Source organism: Xyrauchen texanus, chromosome 5, assembly GCF_025860055.1.
Source record: "Xyrauchen texanus isolate HMW12.3.18 chromosome 5, RBS_HiC_50CHRs, whole genome shotgun sequence".
In the NCBI taxonomy this organism is placed as follows: Eukaryota; Metazoa; Chordata; class Actinopteri; order Cypriniformes; family Catostomidae; genus Xyrauchen; species Xyrauchen texanus.
In genome coordinates this window covers 5,158,836-5,177,772 of record NC_068280.1, presented here as the reverse complement: position 1 = coordinate 5,177,772, position 18,937 = coordinate 5,158,836, and the positions used below count along the sequence as shown (strand labels likewise).

At 37.9% G+C, this 18,937-nt stretch overlaps 1 protein-coding gene across 1 annotated transcript in view; it reads left to right on the top strand.

Annotated features, from left to right (window-relative positions):
- LOC127643479 (probable E3 ubiquitin-protein ligase HERC3) overlaps positions 1-18,937 on the top strand; it is a 30,195-nt gene that overhangs the window by 272 nt on the left and 10,986 nt on the right. The window contains exons 2-20 of the mRNA XM_052126278.1: positions 2,845-3,162; positions 6,022-6,181; positions 6,680-6,756; positions 7,547-7,768; positions 7,985-8,076; positions 10,448-10,578; positions 11,090-11,244; positions 11,577-11,647; positions 12,059-12,183; positions 12,811-12,870; positions 14,038-14,149; positions 14,635-14,824; positions 15,023-15,186; positions 15,274-15,387; positions 15,540-15,563; positions 15,650-15,739; positions 15,871-16,041; positions 17,799-17,942; positions 18,739-18,905. Coding sequence (XP_051982238.1) covers positions 2,937-3,162; positions 6,022-6,181; positions 6,680-6,756; positions 7,547-7,768; positions 7,985-8,076; positions 10,448-10,578; positions 11,090-11,244; positions 11,577-11,647; positions 12,059-12,183; positions 12,811-12,870; positions 14,038-14,149; positions 14,635-14,824; positions 15,023-15,186; positions 15,274-15,387; positions 15,540-15,563; positions 15,650-15,739; positions 15,871-16,041; positions 17,799-17,942; positions 18,739-18,905 — 2,495 coding nt within the window. The 5' untranslated portion in view covers positions 2,845-2,936. The remainder of the gene's footprint in view (positions 1-2,844; positions 3,163-6,021; positions 6,182-6,679; positions 6,757-7,546; positions 7,769-7,984; positions 8,077-10,447; positions 10,579-11,089; positions 11,245-11,576; positions 11,648-12,058; positions 12,184-12,810; positions 12,871-14,037; positions 14,150-14,634; positions 14,825-15,022; positions 15,187-15,273; positions 15,388-15,539; positions 15,564-15,649; positions 15,740-15,870; positions 16,042-17,798; positions 17,943-18,738; positions 18,906-18,937) is intronic.

The following is an 18,937-nucleotide window of genomic DNA, read 5'->3' as shown; positions in this document are numbered from 1 at the left end:
TATGAGCTACAACTTGACTTGTGTCATTAAGAGATACGATACTGAAAAGTGCCAGGCTTCTTACAGGCCAAACTCATCAGAAGAGAGATTTGACTCACATTTGGAACATTTCCAAACCTAATGAGCTATTTAGACAGCATTTTTGGTTATCATAGGCCCGTTTGAAAGGTTCCACTCGAACTTTCGGAACGCGCCTATATTACCTATAAATTCGATTTGAACCTTCACAACGCGCTAACTGACGCTTAAAGATTCGATTGCAGTGTTCAGAACGCAGATTTGAAGGCGTATAAATTCGACTGAAACGTTGGAGTCGTGCCTATCACGCCCACTAGTTCGATTCGAACGTTCACATCATGCTTCAAATTTAGATTCGAACCTTCGCAACACCCCGGAGATGCTTAAACATTCGATACTAATATTCAGAACGATTCGAACGTTTGAAACGCGCCTGTCAAACGGGCTAATTGGATTCGAACGTTTGGATCAAACACAACGCCAAAACAATCTAGTTGAATGTTCAGAACGCACCTATTATGCACATAGATTTTATTCGAATTTTTCTACCTTCCTTATAATACCCAAGATTATGTTCCTGTGATGCCCCAGAATTTGATTTGAACGTTTGGAATGCCCCTATGATGCCTACAATTTCGATTTGAACATTTGCCCCACCTTAAAAATGCTTATATGCTGATTCAAATGTTCAAAACAGGCCTAAGATGGCGTAAAAAATCACCTCGAACGTTGGCAAGTCGCCTACCACGACCAATTTTGTGTTTGACAGTTCGGAATCCACCCTTGACACACTAAAATTGTATTCGGACATTCTTACCATGCATATGATGCCCAAAGAGATTCCTGGGATGCTCCAAAAATTGAATCGAATATTCGGAATGAGCATGATACCTAAAATTTCGAATCGAACATTCTCAATGCCTCAAAGATGCTGAACGCATCTATGATGCAGTAAAAATTCACTTTGAACGTTGGCAATGTGGCTATTATGCCCAATATTTGTATTCAAACGTTTGCAATGAACAAATTACATGAGAAAACTTTGAGCGTTCAGAACGCACATATGATGCAGTAAAAAAATGACCTTGAACATTGGCAACACACCTATCATGCCCAATATTTATATATGAACTTGTGTAATGCCCATACGACGCCAAACTACTTAATTTGAGGTTTAGAAGTCTTCTATGATGCCCTAAAAATTTTATTAGCAAGTTTAAAACCCGTCTGTGAAGCGGGCTAATTGTAGTTCGGATTGCACTCAACACCAAAAGACTCTATTTGAATGTTCAGAATGCACCTATGATAGACTAAAATTTGATTCAATGGATCCTACCTTGTATATAATATCCAAGATTATATTCATGTGATGCCCCAGAAATGTATTTGAATGTTCGGATTTTGGAACGCACATGTGATGTCTAAAGTTTCAAAATCGAACCTTCGTAATGCCTCAAAGATGCTTAAAGATTCGATTCTAATGTTCAGAACGCACCTATGATGTTGTAAAAATATACATTGCACGTTGGCAATGCGCCTATCACTGCTAATATTTATATATGAACTTTCGTAATGCTCATATGACACCAAAAAACGTAATTTGAACATTTAGTATGCTCCTATGATGCCCTAAAAATGTTATTTGAAACTTAAAAACCTGCCTTTGAAGCGGGGTAATTGGAGTTGAATGTTCGGATTGCACTCAACACCAAAAGACTTAATTTGAAAGTTCTGTACGCTCCTATGATAGGCTAATTTGATTAGAAGGTTTCTACCTTGCTTATAATATCCAAGATTATATTCTTGTTATACCCCAGACATTTTGCTGAATGTTTTAATGCATGATGGATGTTTGCAACGGCCCAAAAATGCTTAAAGATTCCATTCTTATGTTCATTGCCTATGATGTCGTAAATATTCACCTCGAATGTTGTCAACATGCCTATCACTCCCAATATTTGTATTTAAATGTTCAGAATGCACATATGATGAAACCTATGATGTAATAAATCTGATTCCAACATTCCTACCATGCATATGATGCCCAAAGAGATTCCTGTAATGCTCCAGAAATTGATTCAGATGTTTGGAATGCGCATATAATGTCTAACATTTGTAAATGAACATTTGCAATGCCACAAAAATGCTTAAATATTTTATTCTAATGTTCAGAGCGCACAATGATGCAGTAAAAATTCACCTCGAACGTAGGCAATATGCCCATTACACCCAATATTTATATTTGAACATTCTGATTGCATATATGACGCCAACATAATTAGTTTGAATGATTCTGTGATGCCCTAAAAATTTTATTCAAATGTTGGAAACGCGGCCGTCAAGCGGGCTAATTGAATTCGACTGTTCAGTACATGCACACAATGTCAAAATACGCACGTATGATGCACTAACATTTTATTCAAACATTTCTACCTCGCATATAATATCCAAGATTATGTTTCTGTGATGCCCCAGAAATTTATTTGAAACGTTTGCAACCTCCAAAAATGCTTAAAGATTTGATTCTAATGTTCATAACGATCCTATGTCATAAAAGTTCACCGTGAACGTTGGCATTGCGGCTATCACACCCAATGTTTATATTTGAACGTTCTGAATCCACATATGATGCCAAAAAACTTAATTTGAATTTTAACCACAACAGGTGGTTTATTATCTGCATAACTCGTCACAATGGCCTTGCCATCATTAGCTGTCAAAAAGACAAGGAATGGAGTGTGACCTCTTCCCTTATCTTCTACTGATTTCACACCTGTTTGCCAATCTCTGTCTCATGCCAGACTTTTTGTTTGAATTATTTTTCAGATCCATCGTTTTCAACAGGCGGAGACGGCAAGGCTGTATAGCCTAGGAGCTCTACTTTCATCCAACCTTCTACCCCTCTGTTTATGTGAATAATGATGCTGTGTTGGGGAAGCAGTGATTCGGGTCAGCTGGGCATCGGTGCATCCGAAGTGCCGGTCTCTGAGCCCAGGAGCTGCTGCATGTTTGACGGGAGGGGTCTGAAAGAAGTGGCATGCGGTAGCCACCACTCACTCTTCCTTTTGCATGACGGGAGCGTGTACACATGTGGCTCCAACAGCTACGGTCAGCTGGGCCATGACAAGGCAGGAGCCAGGCCAGGTATGATTTAATATTTTTCCTATTTTTGTTACAAAACACCTTTTAATGACACAACATCTCATTAGGATTCTAGTTAGTTGTGTTTTCTAAGGCAATCACGATTGCTCAAATTTGGTATAAGGGAGTTGAACTTAAACTTAGACTCTTAAACTTCAGCATGAATCTCGTCCTGCACCGTTTGTGCAACAGGTATGAATGATACCACAATTCGTGCGACTTGTTGATAAGAGGTGTGCTGTTGCTTTTCTATGCAACCAGATAGGGTTGTTCCGATAGACGATGGTCTCGGGGATAGATGACGGTCCGAGTAATCGCCAATAGCTGATGGCTTTGACGATGTCAAGACGATATTTGGCTTGTTTTCCTATTAATGTATTCAATTATTATTAGGCTATTATTGTTAAATTAATATTACAAATAATTGTATAATTATAATATATAATATAAAATAATCACGCTTGAAGAAACACTTTATTATACTATTAAGAACAGATGAGGGAAAAGCCGTCTATGCGCATGTATGACACGCTGTACGTATGGAGGCGTGCAGTCTCGTGGAACACGTGCATGCAAAAGGTTCTCACTCTTTCTTTGTTTCTGTCTTCTGAATTTCTTTGCAAGAATAGTATCGTCTGTGAGTGCTGCAAATGACCTCAGACATCTCCGCTCAGGAGGTGCTTTGAGTTCAGTTCTCTTTATTTCTACACAGCAGTTCATTGTGAACGCAACTCTGCAACCTGTACATCTGTGATTAGAACATCAAATAATACAAAAACACATTCACCTCAAAACATGATTTAAATTTCAGTGATTATCATCATTATAATTATTATTTTTACATTTATAATTGTTTTTATTTCTTCATTTGTGTAAGTAATTTTCTGCCTGCATGTTTAAACAGATATTTGCCTGATGGTAAATGGAAAGGTGGTTACTTGTGTGTGTGTGTGTGTGTGTATATATATATATATATCTTGAGAAGGAGGGAACAAAATGAAATTATTCACACACATGATGTATTTTCCCTGACAACGAAATACCTGACCGGTAGAAAATGCACAGATGAAGTAGGTTCTTTGCCAAAGAGATGTTGCCCTTCTCAACTGTTGTAAAAACATCTTTCAAAAAGTTGAACAACACACGTTTTAAATGCACTTAATTTTTTACAGTTTCCAAGTTCAAAGTTTGAAATCAAGGTGTCTTGCTTTATTGTGTAGGCTTAACCCTAACCCTGCGTAATGAAAATTACCCCATAGTACCACCTAGCGTCCAACCAGTGGTAATGGCGGTGTTCGTCGGTTTGAACGTGAACACAATGTATTACAATAAAAACATAATTTTGTGAACTTTGCTATATGGGCTAAATTCATTAATAGTAGATCGTCATTGTTCGCCTGTTAATTGTCATGTATCTTTTTTTTATAATATTTCTCATTAATAATAGTGAATTAGTCCATATACAGTAATGGAGACAATGCTCTATATTTATATAGTCCCTAAGTTAAGCTTTTTGTAGCCTATGGCCCCGTTTTCACCTGGTATTACAAAGAGTCTCGGGTGATCCCATCACATATGGTCAGGTGAGACCCATCGCTGTTTACACCTGATCATTTAAATGCATTTACTGTGACCACTTGTGTTCGGATTTTAGGGGAGGGTCTCTGTTTCATGATAAGATACACCAATCACAATGCCATAGGCTGCGTTTACATGCACCTATGATTGGTTGATGTTATTGACAACGACGACAATAAAAAATTGTTGACAAAAATGTACGTAGTCATTTGATATAATTTAACGTAACATGAGATCATAAAAAAACTCTTAAGGATGCCGTTCTAGAGCAGCACTGCAGCTCGCGCCTGACTGAGGAGAGGAAGAAAATCCATTCAAACGGATATTTCCTTTTAAAGCCTCACGTAAACAGCTATGTTTAAGCTTTTGTTTTAGCACAGCGGTTGATTGACAGGTGAGGGGTGGTGCTTCGTTGCAGCCGGGACACATTCAGGACAGATTACTGTTTACACCTCAAATGTGATGTGGACACATGCGTTTTTGACCACACTTGTATGTGGTTCCAATCGCAAAATATTTTAGACGGATCACCCGAAACGCATCTTAATACCTGGTGGAAACGGGGCCTCTATGTTCACCAGATGAATAGATTTGGCCATGGAGAAACACAGAAGAATTAAAAAAAAAAATATCAGCAACTATCTGTCGATTTTTGCAGATATCCAGTAGTTCCAAAAAGCAACTGTCGTCACTGATTAATTGTTAAAACCGATATATCGGTTGACCTCTAGTCTCTAAAATGTTGAGGTAAAATAAAGTTTCACATCGTGGTGATTTGTTTAAGTGTGTGTTTAGTTAAATATTGTCTTACCACACTAACACCGCAAAGGGAATTAAAAAAAATCAAATTTAGCTTTCGATTTTCTTTAGAAAACACTTAAAGAGAGAGACTTTTTTCCAGCATGGGTCACTTTCCAAAACAGATTTGTCATCAGTTGCCTAGAGAAGCTCACCTGGTTTTGTAAGTGCTGGGGACAGTTTTACTCAGAAGATACAGGGATTGCTAATGTTTTCATTTTTAAAAGACCATGTACAAAACAGCTTACAGCCGCTGAGTGTTTTGCATTGCAACATTGTAATAACCTACACGTCTAGCAGTGGTTGCAGCCAGTCTAGTTGGGATATAAAATATATCCAAGTAATGAAGGCCACTGTGTGATATTTGACACCGGCTTGTGACAATCTGACTGTATGTGCCCACTGGCATGAAAAAAATGGCTCCCAAAAAACAGAAATCTACCACTTTTGGGGGTGTTTTTTTTCGTGTGTGTGTCTGTCTCATAGAGCTGGTTGGAGCTCTGGATGCTCAAAAGATAGCTGGCGTATCGTGTGGTCAGACTCACTCTCTGGCTGTGAATGAGCAGGGGCAAGTGTTTGCCTGGGGGGCCGGTGAAGGTGGGCAGCTGGGTCTGGGTATGGCTGAGGAGACAGTCCGGGTGCCCAGGTAATGCATTATCATAAATCATTTCTGTTAGAGTTTCTCAAACTTTTTTTGGTCTAGGGATTTCGGCTATGTATTGAAGTCAACATGTAATCAAAATTGACCTTAATTACTTTTTTAATACATGGTCCTTATTGTGCATGTACTCCACATACCTCTGTAAACCTTCTCCAACACTTAAACTACTTTCCTTTTTAGCTGATGTCACCTAGATCGGAAATAATGTCAACCAATAGCCAAATAGCTATTTAGGCTTTATTTTTACAAACTTGAACTTGTGTTAATTTTGGCTTACTCAGAAATATGTCACATTACAGAAGTAAAATGGGTTGTGATTGTAGTTTCAAGTGACTGTAAATGGCGATTATGAGTAAATTCTCAGTTCACTTCCATGTGGTTTAATTGGACTGTTATTTGGCAGGTGGGCAACTTTTGTTAGGAGATGTAGTCCATAGCTTGCCCACTCTAATGTGCTCTGTATTCTTTTTTTGTCCCGTTTAGGTTGATTAAAAAGTTATGTGAGCATCGAATCTCACAAGTAATGTGTGGCAACCAGCACTGTATAGCACTTTCAAAAGGTAAGACAAGATTCCTTTGTTGTATCCGTTTTAACCGATATATCGTTTTTTTCTGATTTGACAGATTTTGGCTGGCAGGGTCCTTGGAGAATAGGAAAACAATCATCACCAATTATTGGACAATTATGAACCTAATTATGGATCTACTGTTGATGAATTACTGCTCGTATAGTATTTATCAGCCCATATGACGATGTTAATTTCATAGTGTTTATATTGTAATACATTGTAGATGATAGTAAGACTGCATGTTTTGTTTCCCTTATGTGTTTACATGCACTGGAAGCACAGACATTTAAAAATATTTTGGGCTTGTTAATAGTTAAAAGTTCCACATCATGCACCAAATTGTAATTTTTGACTGGCCAATTGGTATTTTGGTTGCACCAAAAAAATGCACCTGGGATTTTATCCATTTTGGACTCTTGCAGTTTCTATGCCGCACCCCTTCTCAAAAAAAAATATTTTCAAAGACTGAGAATATTTTAACAGCCAATAAATCAATTTTATAAAATATTCAGCCTTTTTCACCAGCTTAGTTATCAATATCGGCAAAATCCAATATCGGCCGAACTCTAGTACCTATTGTGTTTTCTTCTGTTGGACCTGATTGTCTTCCTCTTGTCAGATGTTCTAACATTCAGTAAATACATTTTAAAAACTATTGGCCGATAAATCGGTTATCTGCCTTTTCAAACACCTAGTTATCGGTATCCGCAAAATCCACTATGAGTGGACTTCTAGTATCAGTTTTTTCTTCTGTTGGACCTGATAGTCTTCCTCTTCTTAGATGGTCAGCTGTTTGTATGGGGTGAGAACTCTAGCGGTCAGTTGGGCATAGGGAAGGGAGAGCCCAGCACACTGTCTCCTCAACCGCTCAAATCTCTAAGTGGGATTCCACTGTCTCAGATCAGCGCTGGAGGAGACCACAGCTTCGCCTTGTCCCTCTCTGGAGCTGTGTTTGGCTGGGGGAAAAACAGCGCTGGACAGCTAGGGCTCAATGACTCTCAAGGTAAACACACAAACTGAGGCTGTTGGTAACCAGAAGGTTGTAGGTACAAACCCATTCAAGTCTGACTCATTAGCTATCAGGATTGGGTTTTTTGGCAATGCTAGGGATTGTTTCATGTACATGCAAGTCAATCAACTATTGCTAATGCACAACACGTGATATAGACCATACAACTGTGTCAAACAACATGTCATATTTTTGCCTGTTATCGTATAGACCGAGCTGTTCCCTGCCACATTAAGTTTCTGCGGTCGCAGAAGGTTGTGTACATCAGCTGTGGAGAGGCGCACACTGCTGCCTTGACTAAGGTACACATCACAGTCGGTACTGCAGGGCTATTCAACTTTATAGACAAGTGGGCCAGATGGAAAAAACCTTCGGGGCATGCGGGCCAAGCCAGGACATTTTGTTAACGAAAAGCTTCTATCAGATATTGTGTTGTAGTAGGCCTATAATTTATGTTCACTATATCAATAAAACATCAAGAGAAAACATTTTCAGCAGGGGGAAAAAAAATCAACAAAAAAATGCATTAAAATGGTCCATAACTGAGAAAGTGATTCAGATTGATACTAAAAATTGTATTGAACAAAAACAGTTAAGTTTGTTACAGATGCATTAATATAAACTTTCCACTTTTCAAATCAAATGTTTTGTTGACCAAATAAATGAAAATAACTTTTGTGAAGTTTCCCTTTTCGTAAGCTTCTCCGATCTCACATGTGTCAGTCTTCCATGATTTGAATTATTTAAAGGGTTAGTTCACCCAAAAATGAAAAGTATCCCATAATTTACTCACCCTCAAGCGTTTGTCACTTCTCACCGGAGCTTACGCTATGCCGGAACTCGACTCTCTCGTGAACGCGAGGATGGCTGTTACCGGAAGCCAGTGATTATGATTTATGTGGATAGTTTATGTATAGTTTTTAAGGATATTTTTCCTACAAAAACACATCGCTTCACTTCAGAAGGCCTTTATTAACCCCCTGGAGCCGTATGGATTTCATTTTTGATGGATGGATTCAGTTTTTTGGGCTTCAAAATCTGAGGTACCATTCACTCCCATTATAAAGCTTGGAAGAGCCTGGATATTTTTTAATATAACTCCGATTGTGTTTGGCTGAAAGAAGAAAGTCGTATACACCTGGGATGGCTCGAGGGTGAGTAAATTATGGGATAATTTTTTATTTTTGGGTGAACTAACCCTTTAATCTTCCAATTTCATCAAAATTATTGATAGTGATTATTTGTAGCGCAACCATTGAAAACATCTAAAAGCGCGGCACTCTTACTTGAGACACTGCAAAACATCGAGAGCTGGCATGACTTCCATCAAGTGCAATTTACATAGGAAAAAATGCGGAAAAACAGCACAATCAGACACAAACTTTGTACCTAAGACAACAGACAACCTCAAGCGGGCCACTGAAAAACGGTCCGGATTTGGCCCACGGGCCACCAGTTGAATAGGCCTGCAGTACTGTATAACAAGTACTAAACCAGATTTCAATGGAAAGTTAATCAAAACAAGCCTTTTGAAAGTTTTTTTATTTTATTATAAAATGTTCTTTAATTTAATATTCCAGGCCCTATCTTTAATTCTGTACACTGAAATAAAATTGGTAATCAGTGTCAATCCTCAGCCCAAGTCTGGTGTCAAAGTACAGTGCTCTGAATTTTTTGGGGGGATCTGTTTGTACTCATAGGCGTAAATTGCGGGGGGGGTCAGGACCCCCCCATCTGAGGGTTGTCCCACCCTAAAATATCATTAAAATATGTGTATTGTAAATAATATAATGATATATTCTTAAAATAATGTTTATTGTCCCCCCCAACATTTTGATGACATTTTCGCCCCTGTTTGTACTGATAAATTATTTTAATTAAATAAAGGTTGAAATTAGGGCTGGGCAGGTTTTCAGATTATAGGATATACAGTATATGTGGGAGAATCAAACATCTGCCACTCCTTTTGCCATGAAGATTCAGATAGATCGCTAATTATTGCTTTGTTCTGTGACGTGTTTCAAGTGTACAGCATCTATAGCCAACATTTGGCAAGCGATCATTTTGACAAACTTTGCTAGTTGAATTGTAATAATCATAAATTATTTCATATTGCTGCGCTGCTCAGTGTGAACCGCTTGAGGCCACGTCTCTATCTCCAGGGGTTTATGAATATACACACACATTGTTTCATATACAATGAGTACTTTCTATCTAAACTAGATCACTTTCAAGATGACTAGGTTTAGATAAAATGAATACCTACTGGCTAAGAATTGTTTTACGGTTGTCTTATTCTATTATTTCTGAACATCTGGGTTTATTAGATTTTAATTTATTTCACATTTACACTCTGTTGACAACTTCCCCCTGTGGTGCATTTAGTAAAATTTTCTTTAATTTTCTTTCAATTGTTTATCTAACCGGGTTGTCTTGCATTCTAATTAAGAACATTCAATTTGAATCATGTTGGGGTACATTTAAAAGTCGAAAAAATCAAATCGTGAATCCTCCATAAGTTTTATAAAAATCAAGATGTTATTTTTTTGCCGTATCGCCAAGCCCTAGTTGAAATAGTGGTAAATTTACCTGAATTCAGCTTAAATAAAACAGTATTTTTCATTTCCCACCCTGAGGGTTGAAGCGTTGCTACTTGTGCCATGTTTCATACAGGAAGGGGGTATGTTCACATTTGGAAACGGTTCAAGAGGACAGCTGGGCCACGACTCCACCAACAATGAGCCTCTTCCACGCAGAGTGCTGGAGCTCATGGGCACTGAAGTGTCTCAGATCACTTGTGGACGGTCAGTATATGTGCAAGATATTTTAATGTGTTTCATATTGGCATACATGCTGATTTTCTTTGTGGATGAATAGCCATAACTTCATCAGAAATCAGATTACTGGTTGACCGATATATCGGCTATGCCAATTATATACGTATATTTGGTACTTTGAAATGATTGGAATCGTGTGATAACAATATTTGTGAATTTTGAATACATTCTGTGTAATATAAATGTATTTTTGTTTATTTAATTTGGGTATGTATAACGCAATATATACTGTATTAGCCATTGGCCACCCTGTTTTCTAGAAATCTGCATTGTCAGTATATAGTTGAAAACCGGTCTGCTGAGTCTCAATGTCTTAGCGTTGTTTTGAGTTTTATTATTTCTCTTTATCATTTCTCTTATCTTTAGTTCTGTTGTTTTGACCAACAGTTATGACTGTTATTATAAAGATCTGGCTTTGAGGAAGCAGTCACGAGATAAGAATGAAATGGGAAGTTTGACGGCATATTTCTCTGTGCAGGCATCACACCCTGGCATTTGTGCCCTCTACCGGTCTGGTTTATGCTTTTGGCTGCAATGCTCAGGGCCAGCTGGGTACAGGGATGAGAGGAAATGCCAAGAGCCCACTTCCTGTCAGGAACATCCAGGCCCGGTGCATTGGAAATATACACACAAGTACGTACATAAAATAATCTGGCCATTGCAAAACATTGCGGGGTATTTGTGGATTAAATCGTTTCTCTGCATAATTATTGGGATGTTAACAAGTTATATGTTGATTACCCTTTATCTGCAGATGATGTTAATTAAGTTAATTAAGTTAAAATGTAAGTACAGTTTTGAGCCATTAAATACAATGCGACAAATGCCCTACCATAGATCTGTCAAATATGATTTCTTCTGTTTTTATCATGAATAACACATACTACAGGCTTACTCATTTACTAGGTTTTATTATCATGTAACTGCAGAAACGAGACATTTCGATATTTTCTTTCTCTCTGCAGAAATGGAGTGCTACACCGTCAGTAAAATTCACAGTGGAGGCGATCATAATTTCCTGTTGTTGTCTAACAAGGTAACCTTGCCACTTTTGCCATAGTATCATCAAAACTGATAGTGCACTCAAAATGTTTAAGCAAATCAGTTTGTTCCTCAAGAGAATATTCTCACAGCATTTAAATGTTTATATTCAGTACCTGCTTACAGCAGTGTGTTATGCACGATGATTATTTAAGGATCCTTGTAAATATTATCTAGATTTGGTTTTGAGAATAAGCAGGTGCCTGTGAGAAGGTCAGTACTTACTCCTTTCCACATGGGGGTGCTGCTTCATCATTCACCATTTAATGGCCTTCCATGACAGAGAAACATGTCTGATGTTGTTGTATACATTTAGTTTAGTTTCTGTCAAAGGTCTATTTTGTTGTGTATGCAGTTTATTTTAGGTTCTTGTCATAATATTTATAAGTGTGTTTTTTTTTAACAGAGTTCATGTTTTCCTGAGGATTTCCGCATCATAAATATGACCAAAAGCATTGCTCTGATTAATTCTGAGAATCTGGACTGCTGGAGGATGAAGCTCCATGACAACAGCGATTCAAGCATCACAAAGTGTGTTTGTGTCTGAGTTGTGACAACAGTTATAATTCCAAATGTTTCCGTTTACAATGTTAAACAGTTGTAAATGAAACCGTTTACAATGTTTAAAGTCAACATGAAACGACATGTTAATGCATTTACCTTCTGTAATGTAATGTGTTTCTGAACCAAACAGAATGTTCAGGTCAAAATATTGTGGTGTGGGATTTTTATTCGATTTAATTTTTATTTTGATTGCAATCCATGGATTTGATTGGGAGGAGAGGGAGTGAAACACGTATTGTTACGACCCCGTCTTTGTGTGTTTTAGTTTTATGTTGTGCCCTTACCCTATAGGGATCGTAACATAATTGGGGGCTCGCCCGGGATCTTTTTTTATTTAATGGATTAGTTTAGATTATTTTTCCCTGCCCACAAAGCCTTGGTTATATTAACAGAAAAGAGAAGTCATTTCAGAATCTGAGAATGTCATTTTTCTAAAAGAATATTAAACAAACATTTCTTTTAAATAATTTTTGGGGCATGAATGAAAGTTACTGTGGTCATCTTTGATTTCATGCTGTCTTTAATGCAGATCTAAGTTACTTGTTAAGAAAAATGTTACTGTTAATTTTAAATCTGATGACTCCTCCCATCTAGTGACATCATAGTCCTGTTATCCTCTACTGCATGTTGGAATGCCAGCTTCTTGGACCAAAGGTGAGCAGATCAGAGGTTTCATGTGATCCTGTCTCACATTCCCATGTCAGTAATCTGATGGTCATCACATTGGATCACACAAACAACTGTGATTTTATTTATTTATTTTTTAAATGTATGTTTTATTTTTATTCAGACTCCTGCTTTGTAAAAAGGCAAATTTTTCCAAACACAGACAAACAGTGACTTTTTTCCAGCTCTGTCTACAAAAAAAGCATGCCGTATTTAATTGTGGCGGTTCCCAACAAGACACTCTGGAAACATTATTCCACTCGATGCAGTCTTTGCTAGTTTATTCTGTTCATAATCTGCACTGCCGCAAAAACATTTCAAGAGATTATCTGATTACATAAAACCCAACTGATGTTTCTAGAATTCAGACTATTATTGGTTGTGAAGTCAAGTCTCCATTTTTTTAATATGGCAATTTGAATATTTGGTTAAAACACTTCTGTGCACGTGGCCCAGCTTGGGGTCGGCAGGTGTTTGGAGCAACACATGATGACATACAGTAGGCTATAGCACAGTTACAGTGAACGCTTGATCAGTTGCAGAATTGATGTCCATTTAGGATGGAAATTTGCAGCCGTTTCTACAAATCAAAATTTAGTTGGATTAGAAATGGGTCGCATAGCATTGAATCCGTTCAATCAGATTGATAAAATTAAATTGAATTAGATCGATTGAATTGAATCGAACAGATAATACAATTGGATCTAATCGAATTGTATGTAAAAATACCAGAATTAAAAAAACAAATGTAATCAAATAAATAAATCAATATTAATGACTATTATTTTCTATTATTGCAATTGTTTTAATGAACCTTGCCCTAAAATTACATTCTACACTTGTTCTACACTTTTTTATTTATTTATTAATTTTTTTCCCCACTTAATATTATTGAGAAAAAACAATGATGCTCCAGGCAAAATCATTTTGCTCCGCTTCCGCTCCGCTCACATTCTCTGGTCCCCTGTTAATCAAACCCATGACCTTGGTGTTGCTAGCTCCATGTTCTACATCTTTCAATTAATGTTGAAGTATTAAACAGTTTGAATGAAACACAATTTTTTTTTAACATCAAATGAGACATAAATAATTATTATGGCTTTAAAGTTTGCCTCAACCAGACGTTCATTTTCACCTTTTTGTTTTTTTCCGCAGTGATGACAGTCATTTTAAAACCAACCCCAAAGTCCCAGGCATCGACTTAAACGCTGTCAGGCTTCTGTTTGAGACGTTAATGAAACCAGCCTTTTCAAGACTGCTGGAGCAGGTGTGTGTGTTTGTTTGCAATTTTATAATGTTTCATTTAATTTATATTAATTAAGGTCTTAGAGACTTTAAAGGAACACACTAAGTTTTAATTACCATGGGAGTTTAACTGTGTACTTGCAAAGCTAAGACTTAGGGGCCATTCAAACTGAAAATACAACTGAACGCGATTAATTGAGTACTCATTCAGATTTAAATATTCGACTAGTAAACCCCATGCAAGTATTGCAATTTGACTTTCCTTGTGCATTTTCTTGCCAGGGACAAAAATAAATATGCTTCTCTCACCCACTAAAAAAAAACGTGTTCAGAGGTTTAAGGTTGAACTTAAATTCTAATCATCAAGTAATCGATTTCTCGTTTATCGAATAATCGAGTACTCTACAACAAAATTACTCGAAATGACCATCCCTACTTTTTATTCTTACACATAGGCCTTTAGTCATGTTAACCGATAAACTGATCCTCCTAACTGTGTTCTTGTAGGCCACGAAGAGCTTTGAGAGTCTGCTGATCCCACAGCTGCCCTGCTCTCCTCCTGACGTGGAAGCCATGAGGATCTACCTAATCCTGTCTGAATGTCCTGCTCTCCAGGACTCCAAAAACTACATCTCTCTCACCATCCCTCTGGCCATGGCCATTCTCAGACTGGATGCCAACCCCAGCAAAGTTCTTGGTATGGCATTATCCATGGGTTAAATTGAGCCGGATAGGGCCGTAACGGTTACAACATTACTTGTTCCTTGCTATAAGATTGTGGTCAAATCACCCAGTGTCTTGCTGCCTTGCATTTTTGATGCATTGTTACAAATTGTATAAATGTCTGGGGCAGAAATGCTATTGGAAACAATATTTCTATACTTTTATCTTTCAGATAACTGGTGGTCTCTGGTGGATTATGAGGTGTTCTCCAGACTAGTGGAGATGTATAAAAGCATTGTTGTGTTTTTGTTAACTGGTGGTAAAGCTCTCTTGATGCCTGTGTTTCTGGAGAGCTACATCAGTGCAGCCCTGAGACTGCTGGAGAAACTGCATAAGGTACGACGAAATGTCTTACATTACATTAACATTAACTTGTGTTGTTGAATGATAAACTACAGCTGTGTTAGCAATACTTTGTTGTAGGTGAACTTGAAGGCCCATCGTGTGGAATACAACCACTTCTACATCCCTGATATCTCCAGCCTGGTGGACATCCAGGAAGACTACCTCAAATGGTTTCTGTGGAAAGCTGATATTGTGCGTATTTTGGGCTTGTATAGCTTTTTTTATGTAGAGCTGTGTATCAATTGGATCCAATGGTTCTTATACCATATCACAATTTGTTTAATACAAGGTGAAAAGTAAAAATGCATTTGAATTTAACGTTTAACGTGTTTTTTTCCTTACAGAAAATGCGATACCCTCCAGTGCAAGTATGTTGATTAAATGTAGGTCTATATCAGTTTGTTTTGGACTGTTGTAACCGTCGTTGTTCTTATCATTTGAATTTTATTTCCAGAGTTCTTTTACGTTATGTGCCTATCCGTTCATATTGAACGCGCAAGCCAAGACAACCGTGCTGCAAACAGATGCTGAGCTGCAAATGCAGGTAAAGAAAGCATGGATATTGATACTCACTGTAATTTTACTGCCTTTGTAATGAACTTTTTCAGTTCCCACAATTGTTAAACTGAATGTGCATTGATTCATTTTAATTAGTTTTGCTTTGCCATTGTTCAGATGGCAGTAAGGGGCGCAAACTTGCACAATGTCTTCATGCTATTGACCATGGAGCCTTTGCTGGCAAGAAACCCTTTCCTGGTGCTCCACGTACGGAGAAACCATTTAGTGAGTGACGCTCTGCGGGAGCTTACAGTCTACAATGACATAGACTTGAAGAAACCTCTTAAGGTTAGTCCTCATCCAATACAGATCCCAATGCACAATGTTGAGAACCAAGCCATAAGCCTCAATTGACTTTCTTCCATTGGAAAATTACCACAGAGATTGTCTTTTAAACTATTGGCATTACATCTGGTCCACATTTGAGCTTACTCTGGCCAAGAACCTCCCACTTGGACACAAAGAGACCATTAGACTAACAAGTAAAGTGACCATGCACCGTTCATTTAGTTTATATTTTTAGTTGTTTAGGGTCAGGAAAATCTGAAATCAGCAATGCCAGAATAACAGAATACATGCCCAAAAACAATGTCCCGTTATGCTGAAATGTATTTATTATTCATTTAACCCTTGAATGCAGTTCCGAGTCAATTTGACCCGTTGAAACTTTAATCATCGATTTACATCAATTTAACTAACTTTTTGGTCTGAAACTTCATGACATCCTCCACGGTGCATGTGTGATTCAAGCAAAACCTGACCCATCCACAAACACACATGCTCTGCAGACACACACACATGTACATAAATACTAGGGCTGTCAACTGAAAAAATTTATTGATCCAATTAATAACATGGTATGCCGATTAATTATTCAAATGTATCGCTTTTATAAATATTTGCTGAGAAAGGCCCTCTAATAACAGTAATTCAATATATAATTATTTAATTATAAGTAGTTATGTTTAAATCATTTCAAATAATATACACTGATCAGCCAAAACATTATGAACACCTGCCTAATATTATGTTGGTCCTCCGCATACCACCAAAACAGCACCGACCCACAGAGGCATTGACTCTACAAGACCCCTGAAGGTGTCCTGTGGTATCTGACAGAAATTACCAGCTGATCCCTCAAGTCCTGTAAATTGGATCAGACTTGTTGGTCCAGCACATCCCACAAATGCTCAGTCGGATTGAGATCTGGGGAATTTGGAGGCCAGAGCAACACCTTGAACTCTTCATCATGTTCCTCAAACCATTGGTAAACGGCACACATACACGGCCGTCCACGTGATGTAAAAGAAAACGGAACTCATCGGCTCCAAGGTTCAGTTCCGACGCTCGCTTGCCCATTGTAGGTGCATTCGACGGAGTACGGGGGTCATCATGGGCACTCTGACCTATCTGCGGCTATGCAGATCCATACGCAGCATGGTGTGATACCCTGTGTGACACATTCCTCCCGTAACTATTATAAAAATTTTGTGTGACTTGTGCCGCAGTCAGTTGTACCTTCTGTCATTTGGACCAGACGGGAAAGCCTTTATTGCCCTCGCAGATCGATGAGCCTTGGGTGCCCAACACCCTGTCGCCGGTTTGTGGTTTGTCCTTCCTAGGACCACTATCAGTAGGTACTCACCACTGCTGACTGTGAGCACCCCACAAGCCTTGCCGTTTCAGAGATGCTCTGACCCAGTCATCTGGTCATAACAATTGGAGCCCTGTCAAAATCGCTCAGGTCTTTACTCCTGCCCATTTCTCCTACATTAAACACATTGGCTACGAGAAATGATTGTTTGCTTATCATCTAATCTACCCAGACCTTGACATGTGGCCTTGTTAGGAGATGATCTTGAACCTTATTTGCTTCACCTGTGAGTGGTCATAATGTTTTGGCTTGTGTGTGTGTGTGTGTGTGTGTGTGTGTGTGTGTGTGTGTGTGTGTGTGCTACATTGTTACTTGATTGGCAACTGCACGGAAGGGTTAAGAAATCCGCTTCATGAAATAATTGTTTCTAACATACAACCTTTGTTTGTAGGTCATCTTTGATGGAGAGGAAGCAGTAGATGCTGGAGGAGTCACCAAGGAGTTTTTCTTACTCCTGTTGAAAGAGCTGATGGATCCGATCTATGGCATGTTCACCCAGTACAGCGAGTCCAATCTGCTCTGGTTCTCTGACAAAGTGAGTTTGGTCTTGGTTTTACTCCTGATTACTTATTACTTAGCTTTAGATTACTTATATTGTATTATATATTAAAAAAGTCATGCAGTTCATTTAAAGACCAAAATAAAATCTTCCAAAAATATTTTATTGTGTACTCAGTGTATGCCAAAGGCCTTCTAGTTAATATTAGTTGCATTGTTTGATTGAAATAGCCTGAAGGACATGCTACTTATGTCCTTTTGCTAAGGTAACAATAGTGCCGCGTGATTGAGAATATCAACAGATCGTGTTATTGTGCCTGTGCTTTTGAAAGATTTTGTCCAGCTCAGCTGTAAACATGATAATCCTGCAGGATTTGTGCATGACTTACAGAAGACTTTTTCTGTGGACAAAACACTGTAGGAGAGATCAGATATGATACTAATGATGATGGGTATAAATCATTCTACAGTATACATGATGGAAAAGGTTAATGTGCTTTATTTGGAAGGAAGATGATATTATTATTATTATTATTATAACCTTATTACAGTTATAACCTAAATTTACTCCAACATGGGTGTGAATATAAAATTCCATTAATTATTGTGTAGATAGTATTTACATTACACTATTGATGTGAAAAAATATCAAGATTATATATTGCTTAAATACATTAATGTTTATTTATAATAACAAATTAACAGTATAAATGCATTTACATTTTATTATGAAGTCATAATGCAAAAAAGGCTCTCAAATACGAGATTCTCGGTGATGTTAGATTTATTTATTTTGTTAATTTGGACCTCATGCTTGCTTATTTTCTGTGCAGTGTTTCGTGGAGCTCAATTGGTTCCACCTGATTGGGATCATTTGTGGTTTGGCTATTTATAACTCCACTGTGGTGGATCTACACTTCCCTCTGGTTCTCTACAAGAAGCTTCTAGATGTTTCACCCACTCTTGAGGACCTGAAAGAGCTTTCTCCTACAGAGGGCAGGTATAGCACACAACTCTTATCCTCTGTCATGA